Source organism: Microtus ochrogaster, linkage group LG5 (assembly GCF_000317375.1).
Source record: "Microtus ochrogaster isolate Prairie Vole_2 linkage group LG5, MicOch1.0, whole genome shotgun sequence".
Taxonomy (NCBI): Eukaryota; Metazoa; Chordata; class Mammalia; order Rodentia; family Cricetidae; genus Microtus; species Microtus ochrogaster.
Genome location: NC_022031.1, coordinates 25,537,692 through 25,552,325, shown reverse-complemented (window position 1 = coordinate 25,552,325; position 14,634 = coordinate 25,537,692). Strand labels below are relative to the sequence as shown.

The following is a 14,634-nucleotide window of genomic DNA, read 5'->3' as shown; positions in this document are numbered from 1 at the left end:
TATATCGCAAATTTGCAATCTACTAAAGAAGAAAACCAAATACAAGTTAAGTTATGGAAAGAGAAAATTACTACATATTTGACATTACCAGCTATATAGGTGGAATGCCTCACCTGTATATGATATAAAGGGGGTACCCAGTGAAGTCAAGGGATGGGGGAATTAAGGAAGAAGTGGTTTGGCTACAGGGTTCAGAGAGTTTGGGTAAAGCCAATATCAGAAGTGTGAAATGGAATTCTTACATGATTCACATTCTCTAAAAATCATGCACACAAATTTAATTTTATGTATCTAATTCTGTCATTTAAAATTCATTTTACTGTTAGTGTAATATTTTTCTGAAAAGAAGAGTTAGAAATAGTGAAAAAATCCGTTATTAATTAAAAAATATAAAATTAATTAGTTGAGAAGTTCTAAATATATAACTTTGAATTTGCAATATATGTATCTATACTTGATGGAAGAAGCTGATCATTTATGGCCTGCAGCTTTGAAAGCAGATTGTAAGGATGTCTTGACCTGAGTTTGTTATTGCCAAAACCTTACATCATTGTGCTCTTATAAGTAGAGAATGATTGATTTACTAAATAACCTGACTTTAAAAATACTTCTGTGAAAATTTACTAATGAAAATACATTGTGCTTTAATTGGGTAATTAACAAAAGAATTAAGCTTGCAGTATTGTAATAGTCTTGTCAAACAGGCAGTCCCATTTAAAATATAAGATTCAAACAATAATTTTATTAGATTACCAATAAAATAGACTTGATATGGATAACTCAGTGAATTTAAGAATACTTTTTATGATTATCTTTTTAAAGTTACATTATTCCTTATGCTGTTTATCTTACTAGTTAGAGATAGTGTACAAAGCCAACCTGCTTATTAGGCATAATTTGTTCAACTTGATTATGTGCAATTGGTATGTGTAGGTAGCTACCACACATTGTATCCAACAAACTGGGGCTATTGGCAACTACTAGACCCATACCACGTTCTTCATTTCAAAACTCGAGTCAGCGGCCACCTTATACAGTAACAGAGGCTGGCGTATGAGATGCTTCACTTAGTTTAGCCGTGAAAACTCTCAGTTAGGATTATCTACCAAGATTTACTTAGTAACCACTAAACTCACTAAATTTTCACTTTAATGTTGTTGAATTGACAGCTTATTAACAATGCAAAATATACTTTCATATATAATGCTTTCTTTAATTGATTTTTTTCCCTGTTTTTTAGGTCACCTTTCATATAGAGCCGTATAGCAATCGAGATGATCAAAACATGAATAAAAATGTCAAGTATATTATAGACAAGTGAGTTTCTTCAATGTTCATAGTTACGCTCTATGATCTGGTAATGGGAATTGGCTTATGATCTGTCATTTCTGGTAATTTTACCACAAGTAAACTGACGAACATTCTCAGGTTCTTACAGTTTACTTTTTGCATGAATAAAAGTTGCTACTTTAGCTATTTTTATATACCTTAAAAGATATGTATGATTTCCTTTTGTGCTCATTTTACATTTCTGTTTTTAAAATCTTATGAATATACATTTTGTCTTTTAAAGGAAGGTTCAGATGAAATATGAACTAATTTTATAGCAGTGTTTGCATATCTGTCTTTATTTGTATCTAGAATAACAAAAAAAGAATTTTATGAATATTTTCATTCTTATAAAGTATTTTACTATTAAGATTCTCTGAGGTATTTCACTTTACAAAGAATCGTCTCAGCAACAAATGGACATCTGTCATTGATAAGATAAATAGGTTTTTCCATTTGTGTAGTTCATAATAGACTTTTATCGCTTTAATTACCATTTGTTAACTTTGGCATGAGATAATTAACCTCCTGTTTGAAGTATACCAGTGTCTCATAATGTATGAAATTAAAAGTATGATTACATTAGCATTATTATGCTTCCATAACTGACTCACTGAAGATTGAGAACAGTGAGCTCTCAAATCATTGTCAGTTCAGTGTATAATTTTATTGTGACATATTCTCACTTTTCAATGTTTCTTTATTGTAGATACGGAAACCATCCAGCCTTTTATAGGTACAAGACAAGTACGGGGCAGTCCCTGCCTATGTTTTATGTCTATGATTCCTATATAACAAAGCCTAAAATGTGGGCCAATCTGTTAACACCTTCAGGATCTCAGAGTGTCCGCGGTACTCCTTATGATGGATTGTTTATTGCACTTCTCGTAGAAGAAAAGCATAAATATGATATTCTTCAAAGTGGTTTTGATGGAATTTACACATATTTTGCCACCAATGGCTTCACGTATGGCTCATCACATCAGAACTGGGCTAAACTGAAGTCATTTTGTGATGAGAACAACTTGATGTTTATCCCAAGTGTAGGCCCAGGATACATCGATACAAACATTCGTCCATGGAACTCTCAGAACACTAGGAACCGCATCAATGGGAAGTATTATGAAGTCGGTCTAAGCACTGCACTCCAGACCCACCCCAGTTTAATCTCCATCACCTCTTTCAATGAGTGGCATGAAGGAACTCAGATTGAAAATGCTGTCCCCAAGAGAACCACTAACACAGTATACCTGGATTACCGACCTCATAAGCCAAGTTATTATCTAGAACTAACCCGAAAATGGTCAGAAAAATACAGTAAGGAAAGAATAGCATACACATTAGATCAACAGCTGCCTGCTTCGTAATGTATATTATAGTTTATTTATCAAATTGCCTAACTTCAGTAAACATCCTATGTTTTGATTATGAAGAGAAAACTGTCAAACTCAATGTGCATTTGGCTACTGTTCCCTCTGCCAGTTATTTCTTTTTTATTTTTAAAAGAAGATATCACTTGTTCTACAGTGGACAGAACCATACAAAGAAAACATGAGAGATGTCTTGCGGTAGCATTCTTTTTGGTGTGTTTTTCTGAAGTTTGAATGGGATGGCCATTTAGGTTTCTGTTTCACAGTAGAGAAAGTGCTTGCATTTATAAACTAGCTAACATGCAGGTAAGCTGTACTTGTATTCTGAGTCCAAAGACAGGAGCATGTACATGTTAGGTACATCTGACCACAGAAATACAGAACAAAAGGACAGTAGATGGATATGCATCATTTCTGAACTCTTTGCTGGCTCTCAGTTTTGTTCGTATTCAGTTTCTGGCTGGCTTCCCCTAGTGATCAAATGCACTTGTCAAGTTTCTTGTGAGCAAAAACTTGTTTAAATTACAGGCTATTTTATTTTATTATATTTTCTAATCTGACTGTTAGCCATGTGCTTTTTTAAATTGTTTTTATTGAGCTATATATTTTTCTTCACTCCACTTTCTTCCTACCCTCTCTCATGATCACCATGCTCCCAATTGACTCAGGAGATCTTTTCTTTTTCTACTTTCCATGTAGATTAGATCCATGTATGTCTCTCTTAGGGTCCTCTTTGTTTAGGTTCTCTGGAGTTGTAAATTGTAGGCTGGTTTTTCTTTGCTTTATGTCTAAAGCCACTCATGAGTTATATTTATATTTCTGGGTCTGGATTACCTCACTCAATGTTATGATTCTAGATCCACCCATTTGCCTGCAAAATTCAAGATGTCATTATTTTCTGCTGTGTAGTATTCCAGTGTGTAAATGCACACATTTTCTTATCCATTCTTCAGTCGCGGGGCAAGACAGGCTTTGTGCAGAGCATTCATGGTGTCATCACTTGAAGACTCGGGGCCTGCAGTGCCGAGTGCTTTTGCATGTTTAATGCCCCTGTTTGTTCTGCTGAATAAAAGACTAGAAGCATTAGGATGTAGCTTAGGAAATGGTAGCAACTGCTTCTATGTTATAAAAAAAATTGTTTCTCAGTCATCATAAGGTTTCTGGAATTCAGATACTCTATTTTTAGGGCATCTTGTCAATCTTTCTAGGTCTCATTTTCTTATTCATATGTTAAAATTAAATGTTCACCAGAGACTACTGAATTGACTATGAAAGTATAATGTTAATGTTAGAATTTTATTCATTTTACTAAAAATAATACAGAAAATTTATTTATAACTGCAAAATTAGAGATAGATAAAAATGATTTTTAAGGTAGCACCATAGTTTTGAAGTATATGCTTATATGAAAAAGTCTTTTACAGTGTCTATTAAGTTAAAAAGAAAATAACAGTGATCCATAGCTGTCATGTGGTTAAAAATTGATAACTTTTATGCTAAAAAGAAATTATTGTAAAAATGGAAAGGTTTTTAAAAAAATCTACTGAATTCAATATTTATAATTATAATAGAAAAATCAGCTAGTCTAGCTAATTTTACACAAATGTTATTTATTAACTCTACTGAGAGAATCAGTTGAGTCATGTTAACAAATAACACATGCCAATCTCCAAAGCATAAAGACATTCCGAAACAGACTAGTTCTGGAATTGGCCATAAAACACAGCAGAGAGGAAACATCTTTTAGGGTAAGGGAGACTGATGAGTGAGTGCAGGCATGAGGGCCTAGATGTGAACACCCAGAGCTCACATAGAGATGAGCTCACTGGCATCCGTGTTCTTCTGCACCACTCCTGCAGAGCCGAGCAGTGTAGACAGGAAAGAGCCCGAGAGTGTGAGCCAGCTAGCCTGCCGTACACAGCAGCAAACAAGATCCTGACTCAAAAACGGTGGAAGGCAAGGATCAACATACAGGGTGGTTCTCTGACATGGACACCCACCCCATGTCACATTTACTCTCACAGTTACTTATGAATATTTGCAGACACACAGAGAGAAGTTTAACTTATTTTTCAAGCAGTGCTTTTGGAATAAAATCTTTTTGAAGAGAAATACTAACCTTCTAAAATTTAAATTTTCCAATGATCATAGAATTATTAGGCCACAGAAAGTTATGAGGATAATAATCTGATATTTTCCAGGATAAATTCTAAGAGTAATAATATAATATTTAATATTACCAAGCATCTTCATTGGAATAAGCAGAAATATAACCTGTAGATTTTTAATTGCTCCTATGTTAAAAATGAATTATCAATGCATAGTATTTTATAGTATATATTGCTTTCTTCATTCCTTATGTTGCATTTTATATTTGAGTCTCCCATGACGAAAAATGAATTTTATGAAACAGTTCTGTGATTAAGGGAAAGTCTATGAAAATTAGGACACACAACTGTCAGTTCAACTGTAGCTTCTGGCAGCTCACTCTAACACCAGAGTTACCCCTTCTGGTTTCCACAACCAAATATTCGACCAACTCGGAGTAGAAATACTCTGTGGGGTGGGGGATCTATTTGTACATAATGAGTATGTTCAGGGTGCTGTTTTTATCCTGGAAGCCGTACAGTATAACCACAATTTACATTTTTCTAGCTGTTATAAGTAAACTGAGATGATTTCAAGTGTACCTGAGGATCATTCTAGGCTATGTTCAAATATACTGTTTGACTTTTTCAAAGGACCAGAGAATTTTCAGCCATTTTTAGCAATGGAGCCAGTTCCACACTAGTACCAAGGGATGGCTATATTAGCAATTGTTGCTAATGATTGTTAGAGAAACACCTTCAGAGCACCCAACCCCCACCCCTTAGGTTCCTTATGGCTACCTCTGCTGTCTGACTGGAAACACAGCTGGGATTGCAATGATCACAAATAAATTTAATCCATTAATCCAGTTTTTATTTTTAAAAATCTGAATGTTTGTATTCAGTAAACTTAAAAAAGGTATAATATGTGCAATGCTTGGATTATAATCAATTATTTTGTAAGGTATTTATTTTGTGGAATTAACCCATCTAATTGTTTAGATTGTAGAGAATAACCAGGTCTTTTTCTGCTTTTAAGAAATAATTATAAAAGGCTCCCCATAGTAATGTTTATCTGAATTGTGTATTAACTTGTTTATTTTATTTATGTGTGTAATTTGGAAAATGATTTATTTTGTAATATGTTAATTTTGTTTAATAAAAACATAAAAATGATGTTTTTAATTGAAAATCTGTTTATTGTTAACTTGTGATAACTTTTAATTTCTTATTAGTATAGGAGTGGTAGTATTTAGTCAATATGAAATGGAGCACTTACAAGTTAAGTATATTTAACTTTTTGTATTCATAAATGCCAATTTTTGTTTAATTCTGGAGATGTGACTTTAAGTCTTAAAAAAATTAAAAAATTTTATTACAAAATATAAAAAAATAATTTTATTAAAAAATTTGAAATTCTTTTCTAATTTTTGCTTCGGTACAATTTATACATTACCTCTGATGAAAACTAATCTAAAATAGTGAAGTAACAAGCCTCAATTGAATGACCACAGCCATAGTTATGGGCTTTGTAAACTGGTGACAGTTACTTAGTTTAATAATGGTGACTTCCCAAGCTTATAGAGCTGCAGCAACAGACCTTTACAACTGTCAAAATATCATAGCTGTAGTAAGCCAGCTTGCTTTCTTAATTTCTCTTTCAGATATTTTATTATTGCCATGTAGAAACACTGCTGGTTTGTATGTTATTATCATGGCCCACAGCTGTGCTAGATTTATGTACTCAAGCACTTCTGGGTAGAATTAGGAGGAAAGGAGTAGCCTCTGTACATAAGATCATTTCATGTGCCCACAATGGCAGTTTAATTTCCAATTTGTGTATTTTTTGTTTCTCTTGACTCATGTGCTAGATAGGACTACCTTACTATGTTTAATAAATAAAGATGTTGTGGAATTTGATTAACAGTCAAGCGCTTGAGAATCATTATGTAGAAAAGCAACATTTTACTTAAATACAGCCAAAATATATTTAAATAAATATTTACCATTTTAGAAAAAAAGATTGCTTAGGTCGAAGCAAAGGTTTTTATTGTTTGGAACATTTCTTTGAAAGAAAAATGCACTACAAATTAAATTTAAAACCACTTTGCTGTATAACTACTTAAAGTTCATTTATTATTTTTGAGCTTAGTCTATTTTTTAATTCTTAAGAATGCAGGCTCTATTATCATTTACTGCTTCATAGAGACTCAGCTCTAGTCACATCAGTGAGCTAAGCATTATTGCTATTCTAATCTGTCAGCAGAACTGAGGGGTTTGTTTTCATACAATTACTATGTAAATTATGATATAAAAATAACCAAAAGCAAATCATGAGTCTAAAATTTACCAAAATCAAAATATAATGGCATTTTACAAGTACATATCCTTGATTTTATTTTAAAATATAAATTTTGAGTAACACAGTTTACATAAAACTAGCTATAAATTCAACTCTAAAGTTAAATGGTCTTTATAAAATGCTTTGAAACAAATACTTCATGATTCAAAGCAAGGATTGCCATGAGATGATATTGCTTATATTTCAGTGTATTTTATATATTTTTAATGCATCATATGTGTGTATATGTTGCTTTGAAAGTAGATTAAGTGAAAACTAAGCAAAGATCATTCTAGTTTTAGATTCTTCAATAACAATGACTTCACTAGCACTAGGCTAGATTTCCAGTATCTGACATGGTCTTCTTGTTGAGTGGGTCTTAAATTCAGTTAGAAAGCTGTTGGCTACCACCTAGGTATGTGTGACACTAATACATACTTACAGTTCCTGTGCAATTTTCTATTTTAAAAAAATCCCTTGTCAATACATAGTACTCGCTAGTTCACAAAAGTGACCATTTAGCCATAACAATAGGAGACAAGTCCATAATTCAAGAAGGGTTCTGCGTTTGTTATAGCCTACCCCAATGCTAACCTGATGTACTTTCAGAAATGGAAACAAATTAGCTAGGTTTATATATCTCATCAGTGTTCTCTAATATTCCTCATACTTTTGCGTTTGGGGAGCTAGTTTTAAGTTTTTATTCAAATGAGAGTCATGTGGCATACTTTTGTTACATGGTGTTTATATACAGAATGCAATCTAATATACACCTATTTTTGAAGTCTTGCAAGGAGATAAACAAGACATGCATTTCATTTTAGCCCCACCTTTGCAACCTTCTGTAAGTCTTTTATCCCCAGTCACTTCTTGCCCACAAATTTACCTGTCTATCTTCCTTAGTCTTAGTCAATACCCTTTGTTTCAGAAATATGCCAAAGATTTATTAGAATGCATGGCACATGGCACTCTGGTCTCAGAAACATAAAATGATACGGAGACGTATTTTGAATCTAATATAAAAAGTCAACTCTACTGTGGTAAAACTCACTTCTAATTGATGGTCACAAAATTTCTTTCCATCTTGAATTACCAGTTGAAAAAATATGATTCATGCTTTCAACAGTTTTCACCTCTAAGAGAAATTATCAAGAATTATGTAGGTTCCTTGTTAATAGAGAATTTCTAATGTGCATGTCTTTGTGTGTATATGTATTTGTGTATCTGCGTGTGTGTCAGTGGTGTGTGTGTGTGTGTGTGTGTGTATATGTGTATGTGTGTGTGCCTGCTCATGTACAGGTGAAGGCACATGTAATTGCAGGTGTTCATGTTTTGGCCAGAGGTCAATGTCAAGTTGTTCCCCATACCGTACTGGTCAGAGAGAAGACTGCTCACTAAACCCACAGCTCACTAATTCCTCACGACTAGGTGGATAGCAAACACTAGGGATCTTCCCCATATCCTCCTTACCAGCACTTAGAGTTGCAGATACAACCACACCTGGCTTTTTACGTGGTTCTGGGGAACTAAACAAGCGCTTTACCAATCAATCCATCTACCTGGGCCTCTGAGGATCTTCATGATGACACTGAAATATAGTATTTGTTTCAAAGAAAACTTGAGAACATATTTTTCACAATAATGCATACTTCATTAAAGACAGATGATGTAGATAATAGATGATGATGGGAAGTGGTGGCATACTCGTTGGTAATGTGCTAACATTTGTTTTGGGATTTTGAGTATTTATTAATTGAGGAAGTCTTTATGCCAGAGAGTTCTGTAGTGAATGGGATTTAGTGTCCGACATTAGTGCTCTGCTTTCAATATGATTATAGATTTTGATCATAAAGTATTATGTTCTAATAAATGCAGACTTCATTTGATTACTTATACCTAATTAGATCTGATTGTGTAAAAATACACATAAATAATATGAACAGCAAGCAGGGCAGATATATACTAGTTCCACAAAGGAAAATGAAGTTGGATGTAGTGCTTAGACCTTTAGGAACATGGAGTTAGATGTACTGCTTAGACCTTTATACTTCAAACAGTTTAATGGCTGAAGGGACCTGTTAGTTGGAACTCACCATTTACAGGGAAGCCACAATAAGGGATCAGACCCAAAATAATCACACTGAAAGTATTTTAATTACAACACTACTTGGTAATCACTTAGGCATATTGCTAGCTCACTCTTATATTTTAAATTAACACATCTCTATTAATTTGTACACCACCATGTGGTCATGGCCTACTGGCAAGGTTCTAGCTGGTGGTTAATGTCTTTCTCCTCCAGCAGCTGCATGGCATCCCACTGACACCACCTACTTTCTTTCTCCTCTATCCCTGCTTGGAATTCTTGTCTTGTTTTAGTCTGCCTTGCCGGTAGGCCAAAGTAGCTTCTTTATTAACCAATGGGAATAAAACATATTTACAGCATACAGAGGGGAATCCCACATTAATAGGTACTTACTTGAAAAGTTCCAAGCTACGTACATGGCATGAGAAGAATAACAGATGAGGTTGTCCTCTGACTGACCTCCACATGAAATCACATGAACATGTACTCACACACAAACCAATGTGTTCTCCCCCACATGTATTTATAAAGTAATTTTAATAAGTTAATAATAAATTCAATAATATTGTACCAAGTGAGATTCACATGTCTAATCCCCTCAAAATTTATCTACTCTAGCTCTCAATTACCATTGTTGTGATTACTAAATATGCTAGCAACAGAAGACCAAAAATCTCCCAACATTCTTCAACAGATGATGCTATTATCATTTTAAAGGGGAGAAGAAAGCATATGTTCTTCAATGGGTGAGAAGATGAATGACTTCTGAAATGCAATGGAAAACTGCATAGCAACAAGAAAAAGCCTGAACGAGCATGAGGGAACATGTAATACAATCCCAGCAGTGAGTCAGAACGTTGGTAAAATGATCATGAGTTCAGGTTATCTTCAGCTACATAAAAAGTTCAAAACCTTTAAGGGTATTGTAAGGGCTGTATAAGACCTTTACAAACAATTATCAAGTCAATAAGACAATAAAAGGATGAATCATGGGTGTTTGCAAAGTAAAAAAAGGCTAACCAAAGATATTTATATCACCTTTACAATTCCAAGGTACAATAAGAATACTAAATATTGTGGAAATATGGTAGGTGATCACAAAGGCTACTGAGATGGAAGACTTCTCAATATGTCAGTTATTGCTAAACTTACTTATATCATTTTATTTTTGCTGAAAATTTTATTACCTGAAAAGAGATTTTAAATTGGTGACTTCCATCTACTCCCTCCCCTCAGAGCTCAGGCAATCTGGAAGAAGGGGAGGAGGTGAGATTTTTAGAGGAGATGGAGGGCCCAAGGGAATCAAGGCCCTATGAATCAGCTAAGGAAGGTGCATTTGAATGCACAGAAGCATGCATCTGTATCAGGTTTTCTGCCGTATATTATAGCTATGATCTTATTCTTTTTATGCGACACTTGAGGGTGAGAAGGAGTGGGTTTCTTTTGACTCTTGTACCTGTTATTGTGACTTTTTCTTCCTGTTGGGTTGCACTGTCCAACTTCAATAGGATAGTCTTTGCTCCATCTTTATTATGTTTTATTTTGTCATATTTGGTTATTCCTTTTAGAAGCCTATTCTTCTGAAATGAGAGAGAGAAATGGAGCTAATGTAGAGGCAAGGGGAGTTGAAGAGGAGCTGAGGGAATAGAGTGAGAGAAAATATAATCAGAAAACATTGTATGAGAAAAGAATCTATTTCCAGTAAAAGTGAGAAAAGGAAAAATTCTATATCAACTGGTATGAGATACAATTAGTTTCTGGAAGCAAGCAAAAATGTCCTAAAATTCTCTCAGATCTTTCAACATTTGTAGGAGGACTTATACTTCAACATTTGCTGCTTATCCTTATATAAATTAATACATAATTTGTAAAATTTTCTATATAAGTCAAAACCAACCTACTAACAATGCCTCACTCAAATGTTTCTTCAGTGTGTTTTTCATGTTTCAGCTGAAATAGTCAATATCCCAATTCTGACTTTATATTTCAGAAATGCCAGAAGAAATACTTGATTCCCCCAACTATTGTATTGGTCCATGTTTGTGCACATGTGACAGTGACAGCTTCATTCAGGATTTAGAAGCCTTCAGGCAGTAGAATGCTGGTAAACTAGATATTTCCTTCTAGTCTAACCTATGTCATACTTCTGTTTTATTCTTTAATTTTCATAACATTCTTTATCTTAATTAGACCAGAGTGAGAAGGCTTCAGGTCTCAATTACATCCATTTGTAAGAAATCTCAGTCTGTGGTAAAAATTTGCATACTAGTGTAATGAGATCTTAGAACACAATGGCAAGTAGTTCACAAATGATAAATCAGAAAATGAGCTTCTCTGGAAAGTGCTTTATGGGTAAAGTTGACAAGGCTGGAATTCTCCGGGGTTGACTTGACCTGGATCTTAACTGCTTCCTCTCAAGTAGGACACTGGAAGCAATTATTACAGTCTGTTCCACCATGTATGTAGAATTAAGATAGTGTCTGGCACTCCGAGTATTTCTTTAACTCTGTTAGGTTCCTTTGCTTGTCATGTGTCCTCACAGACCCTTAGTTAAATCACAACTGTCTGAGTTCCAGGATACAAATCCAACTCCTATTAGTTTCAATGAAGGAAAAGTTCAGAGTTGAATAGAAAGTCCCAAAGATACACACATTCATGGAAGAATTTGAGTGTTCAAAATATGTGATCAAAGCTTTACCTCTTCTCATCATTTTTTTTGTCTCCGTCGGAGTTTTGTTTTCTATGTCAGATGAATGTGTCTGTGAAATGCTTCAAGTGAGGCTTGATTTAAAGGCAGAACCATGATTCCATTTCACAGCAAAGGGAGTGGGTCAATTTGCCAGAGAGCTGTGCACCAAGCCCAAAGACACAGGTTGAACAAATCTAACCATCTCACTGAATTGGGAAATGTGAATCCTCAAAAGTTAAAAGAGATGTGTGTGTGTGTGTGTGTGTGTGTGTGTGTGTGTGTGTGTGTGCGTGTGTCTGTGTGTGTGTGTAGGAAACATTTGGTAAACACCACCAATAGATACCTTCCAGAGAAAAGAATGTGTTTAAACTTAAAACCCTTAGAAATGAACCCATTGTGTTCAGTTAATTGGTTAAATGAAAATAAAGGTGCCTTGTTATGTTGGGGGGTGATTGTGGAAGGAATTTGGAACTATTGGCTAGAAAAGCTGTTGAGTGGTCAGAGTTTAATGAGCTTTTGTGGGAACTTGGAAGATAATAACAGGAGCAACAAAGATGGAGACATGGCTTGAACATAACTTCAGGAAAAAGTTTGAGAGTTCCATAAAGGTTCTGTTAGGACCATTTAATATTTTGAGTAATCTGAATTTCTTGACAGCTGGGACTGGATAATCAGTAGTGAGTAAGATGAGAGCAGCATTGGATTTTTGGCAAGAGTTTATTGAGAATCAACACCCAACTTTCTTTCACAAGCGGCTAAGACTGTACATCATACTAGCAGACCAACTTGGTAATGTGTAAGAGTTTTCTAGATGGTACTCATTTTGAAGGCATGAAGGGCTGATGGAAGCCAGATGAGGCTTGGCAGCATGAGAGACCAGGAGAGTTCACTGGTGAAGGGGAAACTTCGGTTGCAGTGCAAGCCCCACATTGAAGGGGTGATGGAAAGATATTGAAGCCTGGCACCATGTGGCAGGATTAGACTTTCAGAGAGAGCCCAGGAGAGGCCATTGGTGAAGTTGCCACTCAGTTGCAGTAGAGATTTCAGCATTTTGGAGATGCCAGTACCATAAAATGACCATCAAGTACAGACGCCACTGTGGAGTGGAGATGGCCTGAGTCTGTGGAATAAGCCATGTTTTTTATGCTATAAATGGCAAAGTCTGAGAACTGAGATGTTCAAGTCCTTTCATGAGTGAATACCAGATGCTGGACACTGAGTTATTTACACCGTTGAACTTTGTTATATTTGATTTTGACAGTGCCCTAGTTATTCCCTCTTAGAATAAGAAAGTATCTAATTAATTTATTTTTATTTTTTTTTTCTGGTCAAAGCCTCCATTTATTAGCATAATGGCAGCAGCTTATATAGCCCTTGGATGAGGAATTTGGCTTGGGGCAGGGGCATGGGATCTTGCCATGGCAGCAATGGTCACGAGTGGACACTTGGTCACGAGTCGACACACCTAGTGTTCTCTATGGAAGAGGAATCGTTCCTTTTGTTATTCCAACCACAAACAGTTCTCTACATAGTTGGAATGTGGGGCAGGTTCTGCTAACAGATAGCTCTTAAGATAGTTGGGTGTGGGGTAGGCTCTGCCAACAAATAGTTCTCAATACAGTTGGGGTGTGGGGCTCTCTGTAAATATCCCCAGGACAATAGATGCCCACAGTTGAAAGACTTTAAACTTTAAAAAAGTCTTTAAAATTTTTGGTAATTTTTTTTTTGATTTTAGAGAGAATTTGACTGATTTAGAGAGAATTTTAAACTTTAAAGAGAATTTGAATATATTAAAAAGACTGAATTTTACATTTATTTAAATTTTTATGAATCTATGACTTCTGAAAATTAAAATGTCTTTTATTGTGATATAAATATAAACATGTCACAGTGGAAACAACTGAGAAAGGTAAGGTTGTAGTTGAATAGTAATGTGTGTGTCAAGTTGACAAGGCATCAATTGTGCTTCTTAGTTTCATGTAAACATGGCACAAGGTACAACCACTTGGGAAGAGAAAATGTTAATTGAGAAAATACCCCTGCTTGACTGCCCAGTAGGCAACCCCTCAGGGAATTTTCTTAATTAATGATTGATGTGAGTGGACACAGCCCATCAAGGGTAGTGATAGTACTGGACAGTATAAGAAAGCAGGCTTATTAAGTCGGGGTGCAAAGCAGTAAACAGAACTCTTCTCATCCATGGTCTTCAGATTCCTGTCTTAAACCCTGTCCTGACTCCCTTGGATGATGGACTACAAACTGTAGTATATATAACAAGCCATTTCCTTCCCAAGTTTTTGTGGTCAATGACGTTTTATTCCCAGAAACAGAAACACTAACTAATGCAAATCCAGTGACCACAAAAGGTTTTAGGAAATTAAACAAATATCTGGGGAAAGTGAAGATTTATCACAATAGATTATTAAGACTAATAAGCCAACATTAATCACTAAAATTTTATTCAGATACCAGCTTCTTTCTTTCATTGTCTTTTTGCTGTTTATACTCAATATGCAGGAACCTTATTACACCATGCCCTAAGTCAGGAGACCCTTTATGGCTTAAAGTTAGTCTATTTCTCAACTCTCTCTCTCTCTCTCTCTCTCTCTCTCTCTCTCTCTCTCTCTCCCTCCCTCCCTCTCTCTCTCTCTCTCTCTCTCTCTCTCTCTTTCCCCTACTGCCTGTGGATGAGAGCTAAGCACTCAGCTACCTGACTGCCACCATGCTTCCCA

The 14,634-nt window shown here is 35.2% G+C and overlaps 1 protein-coding gene across 2 annotated transcripts in view; it reads left to right on the top strand.

Annotated features, from left to right (window-relative positions):
* The window catches only part of Manea (mannosidase endo-alpha), a 23,706-nt gene extending 17,566 nt beyond the window's left edge, over nt 1–6,140 (top strand). Inside the window, exons 4-5 of one of the 2 annotated variants that reach the window (XM_005361931.2) lie at nt 1,241–1,317; nt 2,039–6,140. In XM_005361931.2, the coding sequence (XP_005361988.1) occupies nt 1,241–1,317; nt 2,039–2,696 (735 nt within the window). In that variant the 3' untranslated portion in view covers nt 2,697–6,140. The remainder of the gene's footprint in view (nt 1–1,240; nt 1,318–2,038) is intronic. The other variant, XM_026786766.1, reaches the window with a different exon arrangement.
* The last annotated feature ends 8,494 nt before the right edge of the window (nt 6,141–14,634 follow it).